This window comes from Lissotriton vulgaris, chromosome 1_1, assembly GCF_964263255.1.
Source record: "Lissotriton vulgaris chromosome 1_1, aLisVul1.2, whole genome shotgun sequence".
NCBI classification, from domain to species: Eukaryota; Metazoa; Chordata; class Amphibia; order Caudata; family Salamandridae; genus Lissotriton; species Lissotriton vulgaris.
Genome location: NC_141685.1, coordinates 1,138,485,576 through 1,138,499,592, shown reverse-complemented (window position 1 = coordinate 1,138,499,592; position 14,017 = coordinate 1,138,485,576). Strand labels below are relative to the sequence as shown.

General features: G+C 43.0%; 1 protein-coding gene across 14 annotated transcripts in view; it reads left to right on the top strand.

Moving 5' to 3' along the window:
- SLC39A5 (solute carrier family 39 member 5) overlaps positions 1-14,017 on the top strand; it is a 275,804-nt gene that overhangs the window by 174,336 nt on the left and 87,451 nt on the right. For all 14 annotated transcript variants that reach the window (XM_086963831.1, XM_086963849.1, XM_086963836.1 and 11 more), the window contains exons 5-6: positions 474-643; positions 754-906. In XM_086963831.1, the coding sequence (XP_086819957.1) occupies positions 474-643; positions 754-906 (323 nt within the window). The remainder of the gene's footprint in view (positions 1-473; positions 644-753; positions 907-14,017) is intronic.

Sequence of the window (14,017 nt, the reverse complement as noted above, 5' to 3'; positions counted from 1 at the left end):
CTCTTGATCCCTGGGACCTATGTGGTTCAAGATCTCTCCTGATGGCTTCCAGTCACCGAAACACGGTGGACCGGGATCGTTGTCGTCCTTGCTTCTCACCATGGATGAATGCCTGGTCGAAGAGTTTTTTACAAACAGGATTCATGCTCCCTGTTAGAGGCATTGACGTCCTGCAACCAAGAGGACTGCAAGCCATTCTGTAGGCACACTGATAAATTGTAAATCAACTGAAGGACCTACCTCTCATGATCAGGACAGAAAACCCTGGGGTGAAAAAATGTCACCAGTCCGCAGGAGGCAAAAGATCAAGTGGTCCAGCTCGAATGGTGAGGTCAATGCTCCTCGGGGTGGAAGGCAATCCTCTCTAATCAGATGACCTCTTCAGAGTGGATGTTGTTAGACCAGCTCAGCATGGTATTTCTTTGTCCGTGAAGTCTAATGACTGAAAATGTTTGTCTCCATTTGTCTTGCAGTGGTTGGTTTTGGCTTTTTGGCCATTACCATCATCAGTTTGCCATCCCTATTGGCCATTCTTCTTGTGCCCTTCCTGAGGCGCAGCGTTTTCCGCTTCTTGCTAGCGTTCCTGGTGGCGCTGGCTGTAGGTACTTTGTGTGGTGACGCGTTGCTCCATCTCCTGCCTCATGTGAGTATCTACTTAGCTTTTGTTGACCACAGTATGTCTGACCGCTACGCTATTTGTCTTCACTGAGTGCAGATGTGAAGCTAGACCTGATTATGCTTTGTGTGTTATAGGCGCAAGAAACCCATCACAAGGTGGTTAGGCCACGACAAGTGGAAGCCCCAGAAGACAGCATTCTAAAGGGGCTTTGTGTTATGGCTGGGATTTACCTGCTGTTCCTCATTGAGAATATTCTGGGACTGATGAAGCGGAGACCAAAGAAAAAGGTAACACCCGCCTGAGGTAATGAGGCATATGGGAGAAGTCTAGTTTTCAAGTTGTTGAAGTACGAAGGAATTTTGTGAATAATACCTTTCTGGCTATGAAAGCAAGAGGTAAACTACGACTGTGCAATGTGCTGCGCTACAGTTGCAGGAATCGGACAATAGTCCTCAACATGCTAGACATCGTGGTAGGAGGTCCACTATTAGTACACAAAACGTTGTGGAATGACAGACAACAGGTTCACAATTAACGACCACTAAGGACAGTTATTAGACAGTATTTTCAAAAGAAGCCAATTATGAGGGAAGGGGTTGGACTCTAACTGCAGAAGTTGTTGAGGTGGGCCACAACTGTACAACAGCCTGAGCTTAAGGTGGTAAGTGGACCATAGTTGAACGAGGCACTCTCACTAGGGTATTGGAGTTATGTTTGTTGTTTAAGGCAGTGGTAATAAACCCTATGACCCATGAAGACCAGGCAGCATGGACTGTAAAGTGAGAGGCATGCAGATGTGAAAGAGCCTGCTCTAGGAGTGTTGTGGTAGGCTATGAAATTCAGTTTATTTTCTAAAATCTCAGTTGAATGTGACTTGCTTCAAGGATGAGCCCTTTGCCTGGAAATTGACCATTAAGGAACCCTGACAATAACAAAGCCAACACATACTTAGTTTAATGTAGGTGTGGGAATACCAATCCGGTTTTATTTGCCAAATTCAGATTTTATGCGGAGTCAATTTGGGCATTTTATGGATTCCCCACCCCCCCTTAATTTCCATATAAGTTGCCAATTAAACTAGGATGCTTGGAAGCAGCTTGAAGGATTCTATACCTCCAAAGGCTCTGGAGTTGTCTTTCCAAATCTGGCCCCACACACAACACATATATTTGACATTTAAACACTGTGGTGTGTTGTATATGTTAAATTATGTTATGTTATTTGGATTGGTAAAGCACAACTTTTTATCAGAAGTTTATCCAGGCACAAGAGCAGGTGTGTAGGCCGTCTGTCAGGTGTTAGTTGATGAGCCAGATGTTCAGCTTCTTGCGGAATTACGGAAGCAAGGAAGAGACCCTTGTGTGTAGAGGGAGTTTGTTCCAAGTTTTGGGTGCGAGGTAGGAGAAGGCTAGGTCTCCTGTTCTGCTTTTGCGTATACGAGAGGTGTGTGCGGGAGAGAGTCTGGTGGGATGGTGGAAGTGGTGACTGCAGTTGAGGTAAGCCTGACCAATGTTGTGCAATATCTTGAATGCACGTGTGAGGAGGTTAAATTGGCAGCTGGTGGAGTTCTCTGAAATGTGTTGTGATGTGGATGTGCTATAGTAGCTCCAAACCTAGGCGTTCTGGATGTACTGAAGTCGGTGGAGGAGGTGGTTGGGGATGCTGGCATAGACTGTGTTGCCGTAGTGTAGTGTACTGGTGATTAGGGCTTGAGTGACGGTACACCTGGTGCTTTTGGGGATTCATTTGAAGATTTTTCAGAGGATTAGAAGCATGTGGAAGCAGGAGGAGCTGACTGCATTCACCTAGGAGGCTATGTTGAGTTTTCATCCTCTCAGATGATTCCTAAATTTCACGACTGTTTAGTGGGTGATGGTGTTGAGCCAAGCACTAATGTCCACCAGGTGGAGACCTAGGAGGAGTTCCTGTTCCAGAAAATCAGCACTTTAGTCTTTTCTGAGAAGAGTTTCAAGCAATTGACTTTCCTCCATTTTGCTAAGCAGATCATGCATTTGGTGTAGTCGCATCTGGTTTTTGGCGACTTGTCTGTCATTGAGAGGATGAGCTGATGAGATGCTGCGAGATCTTATTATGTCGGAAAGTGGTGTCATGTAAATGCTTAAAGGGTTGGGCTGAGGGATGATTCTTGAGGGACACCGCAGATCAAGTCCTTGGGCTCTGATATGTAAGGAGGCAGTCAGACTTGCTGTGTTCTCCCTGTGAGGAAGGCGGATATCCATTCGAGGACTGGACCTTGGATGCCTTTTGTGTGTAGTGTTTTGATGAGGCTGGAGTGTGACCTGATATTGAATGCAGCTGAGTGGTCCAGCAATATGAGGGTGGTGGTTTCTCCTTGGTCCAGATCTCATCTGTGGTGGTGAGGAGTGCTGTCTTCGTATGTAATGTGGTTGCTCCAAATGCCGGATTGGGAGTCGTCAAGGAGATTGTAGATTTCTAGGTGGGCGGTGAGTTGTTGGTTGATTCCCTTCACTATCACCTTCGCTGGATATAGTTGATCCACAGTGGTATAGTGCAAGTGCCTGTACACCTGTTAAGGTTTTGGCAGTAGTTGCTCGGTTCATTGGGGTCTGACAATGTTTTTTAGAGGAGGGCAGTGACTGCACCATGCTCCCAGTCCTCTGGGAAAGTTGCGCACTTGATGGAGGAGTTGATGTGAGTGAGGAATAAGTTGATCACAGGTCCTTCTCGGTTGAAGATAGGATGTGGACATGGGTCTGTGGGAGCCCCAGAGTGGACGTTTTTCTTGACTGAAGTGGTATCTTCCTTAGTTAGTTTTCTCCAGTTGGTTAGGTGTCTGTCCAAAAGGTTTTTTTAAAAGTTATTTGTATATCTTCAACAGCAAAAATGAAAAGAGGTTTGAGAGGTTAATTACAGAGTTCCTAGTTGATGGAGTTGACTGAGGCTTCTGGCGTGATGAATCCATTGATGATAGCAAAAATCTCTTTGCCATTGTTGAAGCTGGCTTCGATCCATGAGGTATCATCTTTTGGTATCTCTCAGGAGGTGGTGGTAATGCCTGAAGGTGGCCTTTGAAATGAATGATGTAGTGGTCGGTCCATGAGTGGTGATGTGGAGTGACCGCTGATGCTGTTAACGGAGGCAAAGATTGCTTCTAAAGTGTGTCCTGCATTATGTAAGGGGTCCATGACGAATTGGTTAAGTCGTATGTTCTGTAAACTTTCAAGGAGGTCAGTGGAAAAGTTGTCAGTTCCAGATATATAGATATATATATATCTAGTTAGGACCAATTTTCCAAAGGAAATCCGCAACATTCTATTTGGAATAACTTTGGCGCCGGTTGACGAATCTTCGCGAAAGTTTCAAAACTTACAGTCCGCTCCTATCCTGAAAGTTTCACAGTGATTCGTCAAGCGGGGGCCGAGAAAAAAGGGTGGTCCCCAAACGCGGTTTTCCCATAGGACCTTTAGCCACAGCTACAGCCCGAACTGCTGAACGGAATTACGCCAATTTTGGCAAAGATGTAGTCCTCGGTTCAGACTTGTGCCTTTTGCTTAAATGGTGTCAATCTGTTCAGTAGTTCCTGAGAAAATTACAGTTAATTGCATTTATATATCTATGGGCGCGGAGGATTCGCGGACTATCAGCAGACCGCGAGTGTATAGTAAGTGCACTCTTCCGATCACACGCTGAATGCTAATTGGCTGTCAAGTGGTTGTCAACATTCGAAACCAGGAACTGTTGGCAGCCATTTTGTACCTCGTTAGAAGCAAGGCTGAAGAAGTCAGTGGAATATGTGTGCAAAACGTAGAAAGGGGGCAGGGTAGAAATACTTTAACCCTCTAGACATGCTTAAGGGGTCCCAGAAGGACCCCCAGGGCCCACAATTGTATTTATTTTATTTTTTTTAAAACCCAGCAGGTGCGTGTAGGGTGCGCGGACTCTGCCATAAAAATAAATAAATAAAACAGAGCTTTTTTTATAATTATCCCCAGGGGGGCTAAATACCGGGGGCAAAATTATTAAATTTCATGGGAGGCCCAGAGGGGCCCCACAGCCCCGGGGATAGTCACCCCCCCGGGCTAAAAAAAAAAAATGGTGGGGGTAGGGGTCCAAGGTCCCGAAAGCCGCAGAGACCGCCACCGCTTTATGTATTGTGGAGCACTCGAGGGCCCATCACCCCCCCCTGCCCCGGAGCTACAGAAAAGCAGTGTCCCAGGGTGTCCATCCCGCCCTCCCATAGCAAGGAAATCTGTTCTCTCTTTCAAAATCTAAATCAGATTGCTTTTTCAGATGGGGAGCTGCATGTTCGTAGCTCCCCATGTGGAAAAACAATGCCGGTTTCCAAATGCGTAGACGTTGTGCACCAAAGGCACTTGAGTCATGCACCCTACAGATTAGGAGTCATGCACACCAGGGGGCCGCACTCAGCACCGCGCTGGGTGCACGACTCCTAATTTTACCGTAAAAAAATAGGCCCTATCAGTAATTTCGAATATCCCCAGGGACCCTGTCCCCCGGGGCTTACATTAAATGCTGGGGACCGTGGGGGGAGCCAAAATGCCCCCACGGTCCCAGCCGGCTCCCCGCATCCTTCGGGAGCCGGCATTGCTTTTCCACATGGGGAGATGCTAACTTGCATGTGGAAAAGTTATCTGGTTTGGATTTTGAAAGTGAGAACAGATTTCACTGCTCTGTCTTTCAAAATGTAAACCAAGTTTGCTATTGGAGGGCGGGAGCTGCAAGACTCCCGCCCTCTCATAGCAAACAGCAGTGTCCCGGTGGTAGGCACCCCGGTACACTGCAGGAGCCGGCCCTGGGGGGTTGGAGGTCCCCAGGACCCTCGAGGGCTCCATTCAGAGGGCCACACAGCCTCCCTCCCACAATACACAAAGACCCGGGGGCTGGTGGTTCCCGGTGCTTGAGGGGTGTAGTTGAGGCCCTTCCACTTCTAATTTTGCAGGGGGGGCCTTGGAGCCCACTCCAAACAATTATTTTATAGCTCTGGGGGATGGCTCTCACTGTTGCATAGCAAACAGCAATGTTGAAAAAATCTTCCCGTAAAATAACAAAGGATTTTGAAGTCCATTTTTGGCGTTTTTGTTGTAGGTTGCAGCCGTTAAAGTGGTGACAATTTTAACTCCGTCTTTGTAAATATGCCACTAAGTTTTGTAATGTCGACAATCTCGTCTCCCATTTAAATAGGCACAGAATATTTATTGAAGTGCATCGTGAATCGTGAAGCAACACTGTCTAATTGTGATCGATAAAGAATTAAACGAGTAGTGTACTTCTTTTGCTTGTAATGTCCATAAGGGCAGATTTACAAGTTCATTGCGTTACGGTTGCATCATTTTTAAGATGGAAAATGTGACACGAAAGTGGCTCAAGGGGCTTGTAAATCTGCTACACATTGTTTTGTCTTACTTTGCTTTCCTTTCTGTCATGTAGAGATCCTGGGTAAATATAACGGTTTCTGTACAGCCAGTACCTTTCAACCCTACCCTCAAACTGCTTACTGCCTGTTACCATAGTAATAGTTCATGGAACACTTAAGTGAGCATAGAGGTTAGAAGTTCACAACACTATGTTGCTAAACGAAACCGTTACTGTGCTGGAGTTTTAAAAGTTGTCCATAGAAACCGTTAGTCTTAGAAGAAGTCAGTGGAAAATATAATAAAAATATTAGCGGGGTTCGCTGGGGCCCCCACAGTCCTGGGGCTTCACTCATGTTGGGAGGGAGGGTGCAGTAGGCTGTGTAAGTTATATTGGGAAAAGAACAATGCAGCTTATTGCAGCTCTTCTTTAATATAATGTGGAATAATGTTTATTTATTAGGCAGTGTTCACTTTTGTTACGGATAGTCACTTTGTTACAGGAAATGTATTAATATGTAGGACAGCGTGTTCTGTATGTGTGCGTGGAACAAATTTAACGTTTAATTGGCTAAGGTGTTCCAACAACAAGCTTAATGTTCATTGGGTGCGAACTATTGAAAGTAGAAGTGTTTTCTGCAATTCACTTCTGCTCCGGAGAGTACCAAGGACATCTAATTGGCTTACATGTTGTAAGGAGGACTTTCCTGAGCTTTGTTGGTTGGTTGCGAACTATTGAAAGTAGAAGTGTTGCCAGCCATTCACTTCCGCTCTTCGGAGTGGGAGGGACATCTGATTTGCTGACGTGCTCCAAAGAGGACTTTCCCAAGCTTAATGTTCATCGGCTGAAAACTGTTGAAAGTAGAAGTGTTGTCAGCGATTCCTTCCCTCTTCGCGGAGTATTAGGGACATTGCATTGGGTAAGGTGTTCCAAGCGGGACCTTACAAAGCTTAATGTTCATTGGCTATGAAGCATTAAAAGTAGAAGTTTTGGCAGCCATTCCTTCCTCCTCTGCGGAACAACATGGGCATTTTATTGGCTAAAGTGTTTCGAGCACAAGTTTGCTTCTTATTGGGTGGGAACGGTTCACTGTTGTCAGTGATTTTGTGACGCACTTCCAAAGGAGTATGGGAAAAGAAAGTAGTAGAGGGGAGGTTTGGAACACTATTAACTCTGTGCAGTGGTCACAAGGTGGTGGATAGGGATTATGAAGGTAAAAATTGTTTTTATTTGGTTTTTTTAAGGGCCATTTATATAATTGCTGTGTGGTGTACAAATCACAGCGGAAATTTGACAGTGTCTTGCGGTGTTTTTTTTAATCAAATTTGTGAGTGGGATACTTCCCAGGAGCACTATTTACTTACAATGTGGTGGTTACTTTTCTGATGGGGAGGTGTGGTTGCGCAGTAAAAATGTCAGTCTAGGTTTGAAACAGTTTTTATTTAGCAAATACAAATAAACTTTCTTCAGAAACTGATGCTGTATATATGAAAGGGGTGACAATAAAAAATGCAATTTCATAAAATATCAGTTAAGCATGGCCTTATCCTCCTTTTTTCTGCTATAGTTTGTAAAAGGGTTGCCCCGTATTCTTGATAATGTAAGAGGGCATCAGTTACTTTTAGATAAAGTAGAATAGAAGTGCTACAACAAACACTCCTGCACTGCATTATCTGAGGTCAGGAGAACAAGTAAAAAACTGTTCAATCCAAGTGACTTCATATTACATAGAAATGTATGCATTCTTGTTTTTCAAATTTGTATTTTGTAGAATTCAGGAACGTTCTGTCGTAGTGCTTAGCGGTCGCACACTGTTCCGCTAATAAATCACATACTCACTTAAGAATATATAGGATAGTACTATTATAATTAGGGCTCCAGGTTTCTCGTTTTTACGGATTTTTACATATAAATACAGACGGTGAACAAGTTTTCCTTTATCTGTATTTATATATAAAAACGGGAAAATACTAGTGGAAGAGGTGTCAACCCGGGCTGTGACAGCTTCAGGCACACACAGCTGCCAGCCGCACCCCAGTACTTCACAGGTCTATAAAAGACTATTTACTTGTTGATGAGTCCTTGTTGTTCTTTCACCCCTTCTAAGAGGCCCTGCCAGAGTCAAATTAGGAGCCTCTATTCACACAATTGTTGGGAGACTGAACAAACGCAGCTCGCTCCAGGGAGTCTCTTGGAGGGAGGGAGTTAAACCCTGGGGCACCATGAACACCCTGATAGTTGCGGCGTGGAAAGCCTGAGTCAGCTACTTGGACTAAGGCGAGCTGTGTTCTAAACAAAAAAAATAGGACAGATCCTTTTCTGTTTCTTTAGCTCATTATCTTGTTTGTGCCTGGAAATGTAGGCTAAATTAGAAAATGCGCAGGCTATTGCAGCGGGGAAAGGGGGGGACCTCGGGCAGTCTGCTTTGCACCCTTGCAGTCCCTGACGGCAGTCACGCTGTCTCCCTGCCCATACATAACTATCTCACGTACTCACGCTGCTTGCCCTTGAGAAGACACAGCTTCAGAGTCCGAGGGCTCATTCGTCTCTGGCCCCACCCTGTGAACACTGGCAGCCATACTTCACAGAATGTGCTGCTCTGTATACAGTACTATTCAGGAGTACCGGAGTGGAGAGAGCCTGCATCCTCGTGACATAAGTTAAGTCGCACAGCATTTATGAACTAATTTTAATTAGAGGCCACACCAGTGATATAATTATTTTTGGTGTCAGTGAGCGGAGGGGTAATTTTTGAAATAATGCTGTTGGCTGTCAGTGACATGTGTGCCTCAGTTGCTTAGTGCTACTTCTTGCCAAATGAATACTGATGCCTGTGTGTGCCGGTGTCCACTAGTCAGCTGTGTTCACAGGCTCTTAATTTTAAATCTAGGCCGCTCATCTGTCACATGCTCTCTGTGCCTGCAGCCTGGATGTCCCCTTAGGGGTGCGAGAGGCACAGTAAGGCAGAGAGCGCGCCACAGAACCCAAGGAGGGCTAGAGATACAGGTTGGCAGTGGTATGTTTAAGACGCAGCGTGGCACTCACATTCACACATGTAGCATGACCCTACATGAGTTCTTTCCGAGTGTCTGCAGCCTTGGTGTCCCCTTAAGAGTGTGAGAGGCATAACAGGATAAAGGGAGCGCCTCAGAACTCAGGAAGGGCTGAAGATGCCAGGGGTCAGTGCCATGACGTGCTTAGAAGCTGAGCGTTTCGCACATTTACACCAATAGCACAAACTGCTTCTGCTCTCTGTGCCTGCAGCCTGGGTGTCCTCTTAGGAGTGCGAGTGGCATGATAGGGCAGAAGGTGCGTCCCAGGACTTGGGGAGGGCTGGAGGTTTTCGGGGTCAGTGGCATGAATTGCTTAGAAGCAGAGTGCTTCGCACATGCCCAACTAAGTGCCCTTCCATTTCTGGTGCTTTGAAGCAGTTTTAAAATCTTCTTGAACTTTCTCAGTGCCCCAATGGGTGTAATTTCTGATAATTTATATGTTTCCTCGTCTCCGTTGCTTTATTTTGATCACAAGAAAGTGTCACTCTAAGTCGTTGAAACGCCACCCATATTTGCACTGAAATTATGAAAATTTCACACATAGCAGTATGAAACCTTGGCAGCTATGTACACATGGCAGTCAGACAATAAGATCACACATGGCATGGTTTACCGTGTGAGCGAGTATGCCCTTAGTTTTCCACAGATTAGCTTCTACTACCCTTTTTCACAGTTTTTTCTTTGTTGCGTCTGTTTTTCTGTCCTCCTATTTCAAGCAATCACTTAAAAAAACAAGCTTGTGCAATGCAATCGGTCTCGCATTTTACTTGAGTTTGAGCTATTGGCATTGTAAATGACAATCTCTTTTATTTATGTTTTGGTTTTTAAAAACGATAACTAAAAGGCATTGTCATTTACAATGCCAATAGCTTAAACTAGCGTAAATGCGAGACAAATTGCATTGCAAATACTTGTTCTCTTCTGCACGCACAAAACATCAATCCTCGTAGTGATGGCCAAAGACCGCTTTAGCGCTGGTGGGGCACAAATGGGTTGCAGCTGAAGTCAGTGTGAGTTTCTCTCAGTGGGGCAGTATGGTGTTCAGTGGGGGAGAGGATGTGGCACGATGACAGAAACTGCAAGGCTCTGAGACAAATGGCTTGTGATAGCACTTTTGAGCATATTTGGGACATTCTGCAAATGGCAAAGTTTTCAGATGAATGTATAGGGTTGACCAATAACAACCGAGAGCATGTGTGCAGTGTCACTTTAAATAAATGTGAAAAAATACTAGCTGTACTGTCGAATTTTGCTCGTGGCAAAAATAAATGTGGATAAATACAGAAAAAATGTCCCAAAAATAAATATGGATAAATACAGGCGGAAATGTCAAAAAAATAAATACCATAAAACCGGGAGCCCTAATTATAATATACAGAACTGGTCCTATATATTCTTTAGGGAGAAGGTGAATAGGAACCGCAAATGAGAAGAATATAAATTAGAAAATAACATTCAGAAATGTAGGGTTTATCAAATATTTAAAGTAACAAAGTATGTATGAAAGCTATATTTTTTATTCTGCAATTTCATAAAATATGCTCCCTGAAAAAAATATCTGATCAAGTACGTTCTAATGTTTGTAAGCTGTATTACAGATGGCGCCGAAAAATCTCCTATTCCTCTTCTGTAACAATAGGACAATCTATTACAATATAACGATTGATACCATTGTTACAGTAAAAAGAAAAGGAAAATAAAGTTATCTATTTAACAGAACATCCATAACGAAATACTTTCGAGCGGTAATTATTTTCTGAGCATCTTTTTTCCGGGAGGTCAAAAAGTTTGATCTTCTTGGCGTCGGGTCCTAAACTCCTTTGAGATCATGACTGTGAAAATTATAATATATATATTCACAGTATATGATCAAAATGGGTAAACAGACTAAAAACCAGAAGCTGGTGACGTTGCTTATATATCTTTACTCTTTGTGACGACGGGTCATGAACTCCACTGAGATTAGCATAACTGTTAATATTATAATATACATAATAACAGTATATAATCCCTAGGGGAAAACACACTAACAACTGGAACGTGGTGACGTTGATTGTAAATGTTTAGGGTTTGCGCAGACGAGTCACCAACACCTCTGAAGCGAAGTACAGTGTCAATATTATAATATAGAAAGTCACAATATATAAACTGAAAGGAGCCAGAAAAGGAGCAATGTTTGTTGTAATCTATCTGTTTCTGAAAACAAGCTGCTGACATTACAGAGAAAAAGGGAAAACATGCAATAACACTGTTTTCTAGATATAAATGTTTAAATATTGACAAATAGCCACAAACTATAACTATCTACTATGCCATAATGAAACAACTTACAACTCAGGAATGTTTGTTAATGCAAAACAAGAATCCGATGCTAGAAAAGGGAACCTGCATCACAGATTGGCGACGCAGAAATAACTCACAAAAACGAAACTAATCGCACATTAGGTGTGGTTTATATAGTTTTTGGTTATTTAGTAGTCTATGGAAGGAAGATTCGGCTCCGCCTATGTAGTTGTCTCGTTTTTCAGTTTATACGTGTTCACGTTTTAACTATTTTACTTGTGCATGTGTTGGGAAAAGTTTACAAACTGTGAAGCTGTAAAGGTTTCGATTTCCATAGTAACACGTATAAGGTCCTTATTATCTACATACGTTGGAGAGTTTAAGAAGTGGTACCTGGTAAACTGTGTCCTTTGCATTCTCCTGATTAAAAACATCAAAATAGAAGGTATAAAAAAAAAATTGTTTATAGTAGAAGAAAAAAACCGTATTAATATTTGTTTTCACTATGCCTTTTAAAAAAAAAGGCCAGCATTTGTAAAGCGTAAAGCTACCCCTGGAAAGGTGTGCCGTGCTGCGGGCGTTGGGAAGATTAAACAAGGTGTTACCTACAGTGAGATAGTGGTGGGCTAAGATGCTGATGGACTTTGGAATTAAGTGTGAACGCTGTTCTTGAAAGTCGGGTATTATAGGTGCTGCGTCATACTTTTACCACACTTATACGTTAATTACTGCTAATTACGTTGAAAATACTCTTAAATTATAAGGAGGGCTGCTTGATTTGTTTTTACTGATTTTTACATATAAATACAGACAGAAAAGTGTTTATTTTCCTCTCTGTATTTATTTTAAAGTGTGGATAAATACGGAAATTGTGTTCTTTTTTGAGCATTTTTAAATGCTGTCAATTATGCGAAGTAGGCCAATAGGTCTGTTGTTGTAAAAGGGCAAAAACAATAAAAGACTTACTGGTAGGGTGCCCGCTCTGATGTTCGTGGACAACACTTTGTTGTTGTCGCGGACATCATCGGGCATCCAGCGGGTTCTGGACGGCTTTGTCTCCTTTTACGCCTCGCTGGGATTGGAGATCAACTTGGAGAAAACCAAGTTCATGATCTTCAACCCCCTGAGGCACACCCGCCCAAACTCCACACTGAATGGAACCCCACTTGAGCGAGTCAAGACCTTTATATATCTGGGGGTGACTTTGACTGAGCACTTTACATGGGGCCATCATGTCTTTAAATCCTCCCTGAGACTTGCACAGATTATGGGTGGCGTAGGGTGACTCCATAGTGCCTCAACCTTTAAACCGGCTACCCCTGCCCTAGAGATATACAAAACACAGGTCTGGTCTGCAGCTTTGTATGCTGCCGAACTCTGGGGACACACTAATGCATGTAATTTAATTAAAGTCGAGCAGTCCTTCATGCGACATCTGTTTGGTCTTCCACAAAGTACGCCCCTCCTACCATTACATTTGGACCTGGGTCTGGAACCTATTATTGATTTGGTGGCTGCACGACCCCTGCTCTATTGGAGAAGGCTCTGGTCTGTGCCGGAGCTTTAACCCCTTTGTAGCAGAATTTAATACTATTTGGGAGCAGCTAAAGAACAAGAATATACCTTGGCTGGTACACGTTAAGACTCTTCTTTATCAAATTGGCCTTCCCCAACTTTGGGACACACCGGAGGACAGCTGCATGAGGATGCAAAGGACTGTACTGGTGGCAGCTGTAAAATCGCATAATCTCAAATTGCTACATTGTTCAACTTCCCTGGGCAGATTGTCCACTGAGTTCCTCACAACAAAAGTCGAATATAGGACGGAGGTGTTTCTGGACCTGGTGCAGCCTCCACTAGCAAGAAAACTATATATCCAATTGAGGCACGGCTCTCTACCAGTTGGGGTACTGACATCCAGATGGGCAAAAACGACGAAGGCCAACTGCCCTGCCTGTAATTACGCCAGGGAAGACATTGTACATATCCTCTTTTTTTGTCCAGCATACAGTGAAATTCGGAAATGCTGGATCATCCTATTATGCAAAAATCTGGATTTCAGACACTGTGTACACGCTTGTAGAGTGCTAACTTATGACACTGCCCCTCTCACTGTTTTTGCCGTCTCCCGGTTTTTACTAGGCATGTGGCGGAGAAGAACTGTTTTTATTCACAAGAAATGACGGACTGTTATTTACCCTCTACTATTTCTTTGATAACCAAAGTTTAATAACTTTTTAATTCTAATGTATCTATGTTTTATCATTGTGCTTGTATTTATTTTATTGCACTTTTATGGTCTCTGACCGAAATAAAGTTATCAAAGTAAGTAAATAAAAGGCTTTTAGTAAAGAGCCCTAAAGAGCAATATATATCCTTGTATAAGAAAACTTGCACATTTTAATATGTAGGTTGTGTATAGTTTATCATCTAAGAGTGTTTACATGAGTGAAAACGCCAGTCTTCCAGCCATGAGGGCATATTTATCAGTAAAATAAATGTGGAAATATACTAATTTCAGATTCATTTTTTTACAAAACCCGAAATATATATGGGTAAATACACATACAATTATTTAAAAAAAATATGGATAAATACAGATGGAAATGTCCAAAAAATAAATACCATAAAACCAGGAGGTATAATTATAAGTTATAAAACACTAATGTTAAGTTTGTTTTTACTATAAAAAGTATACACATGTTTT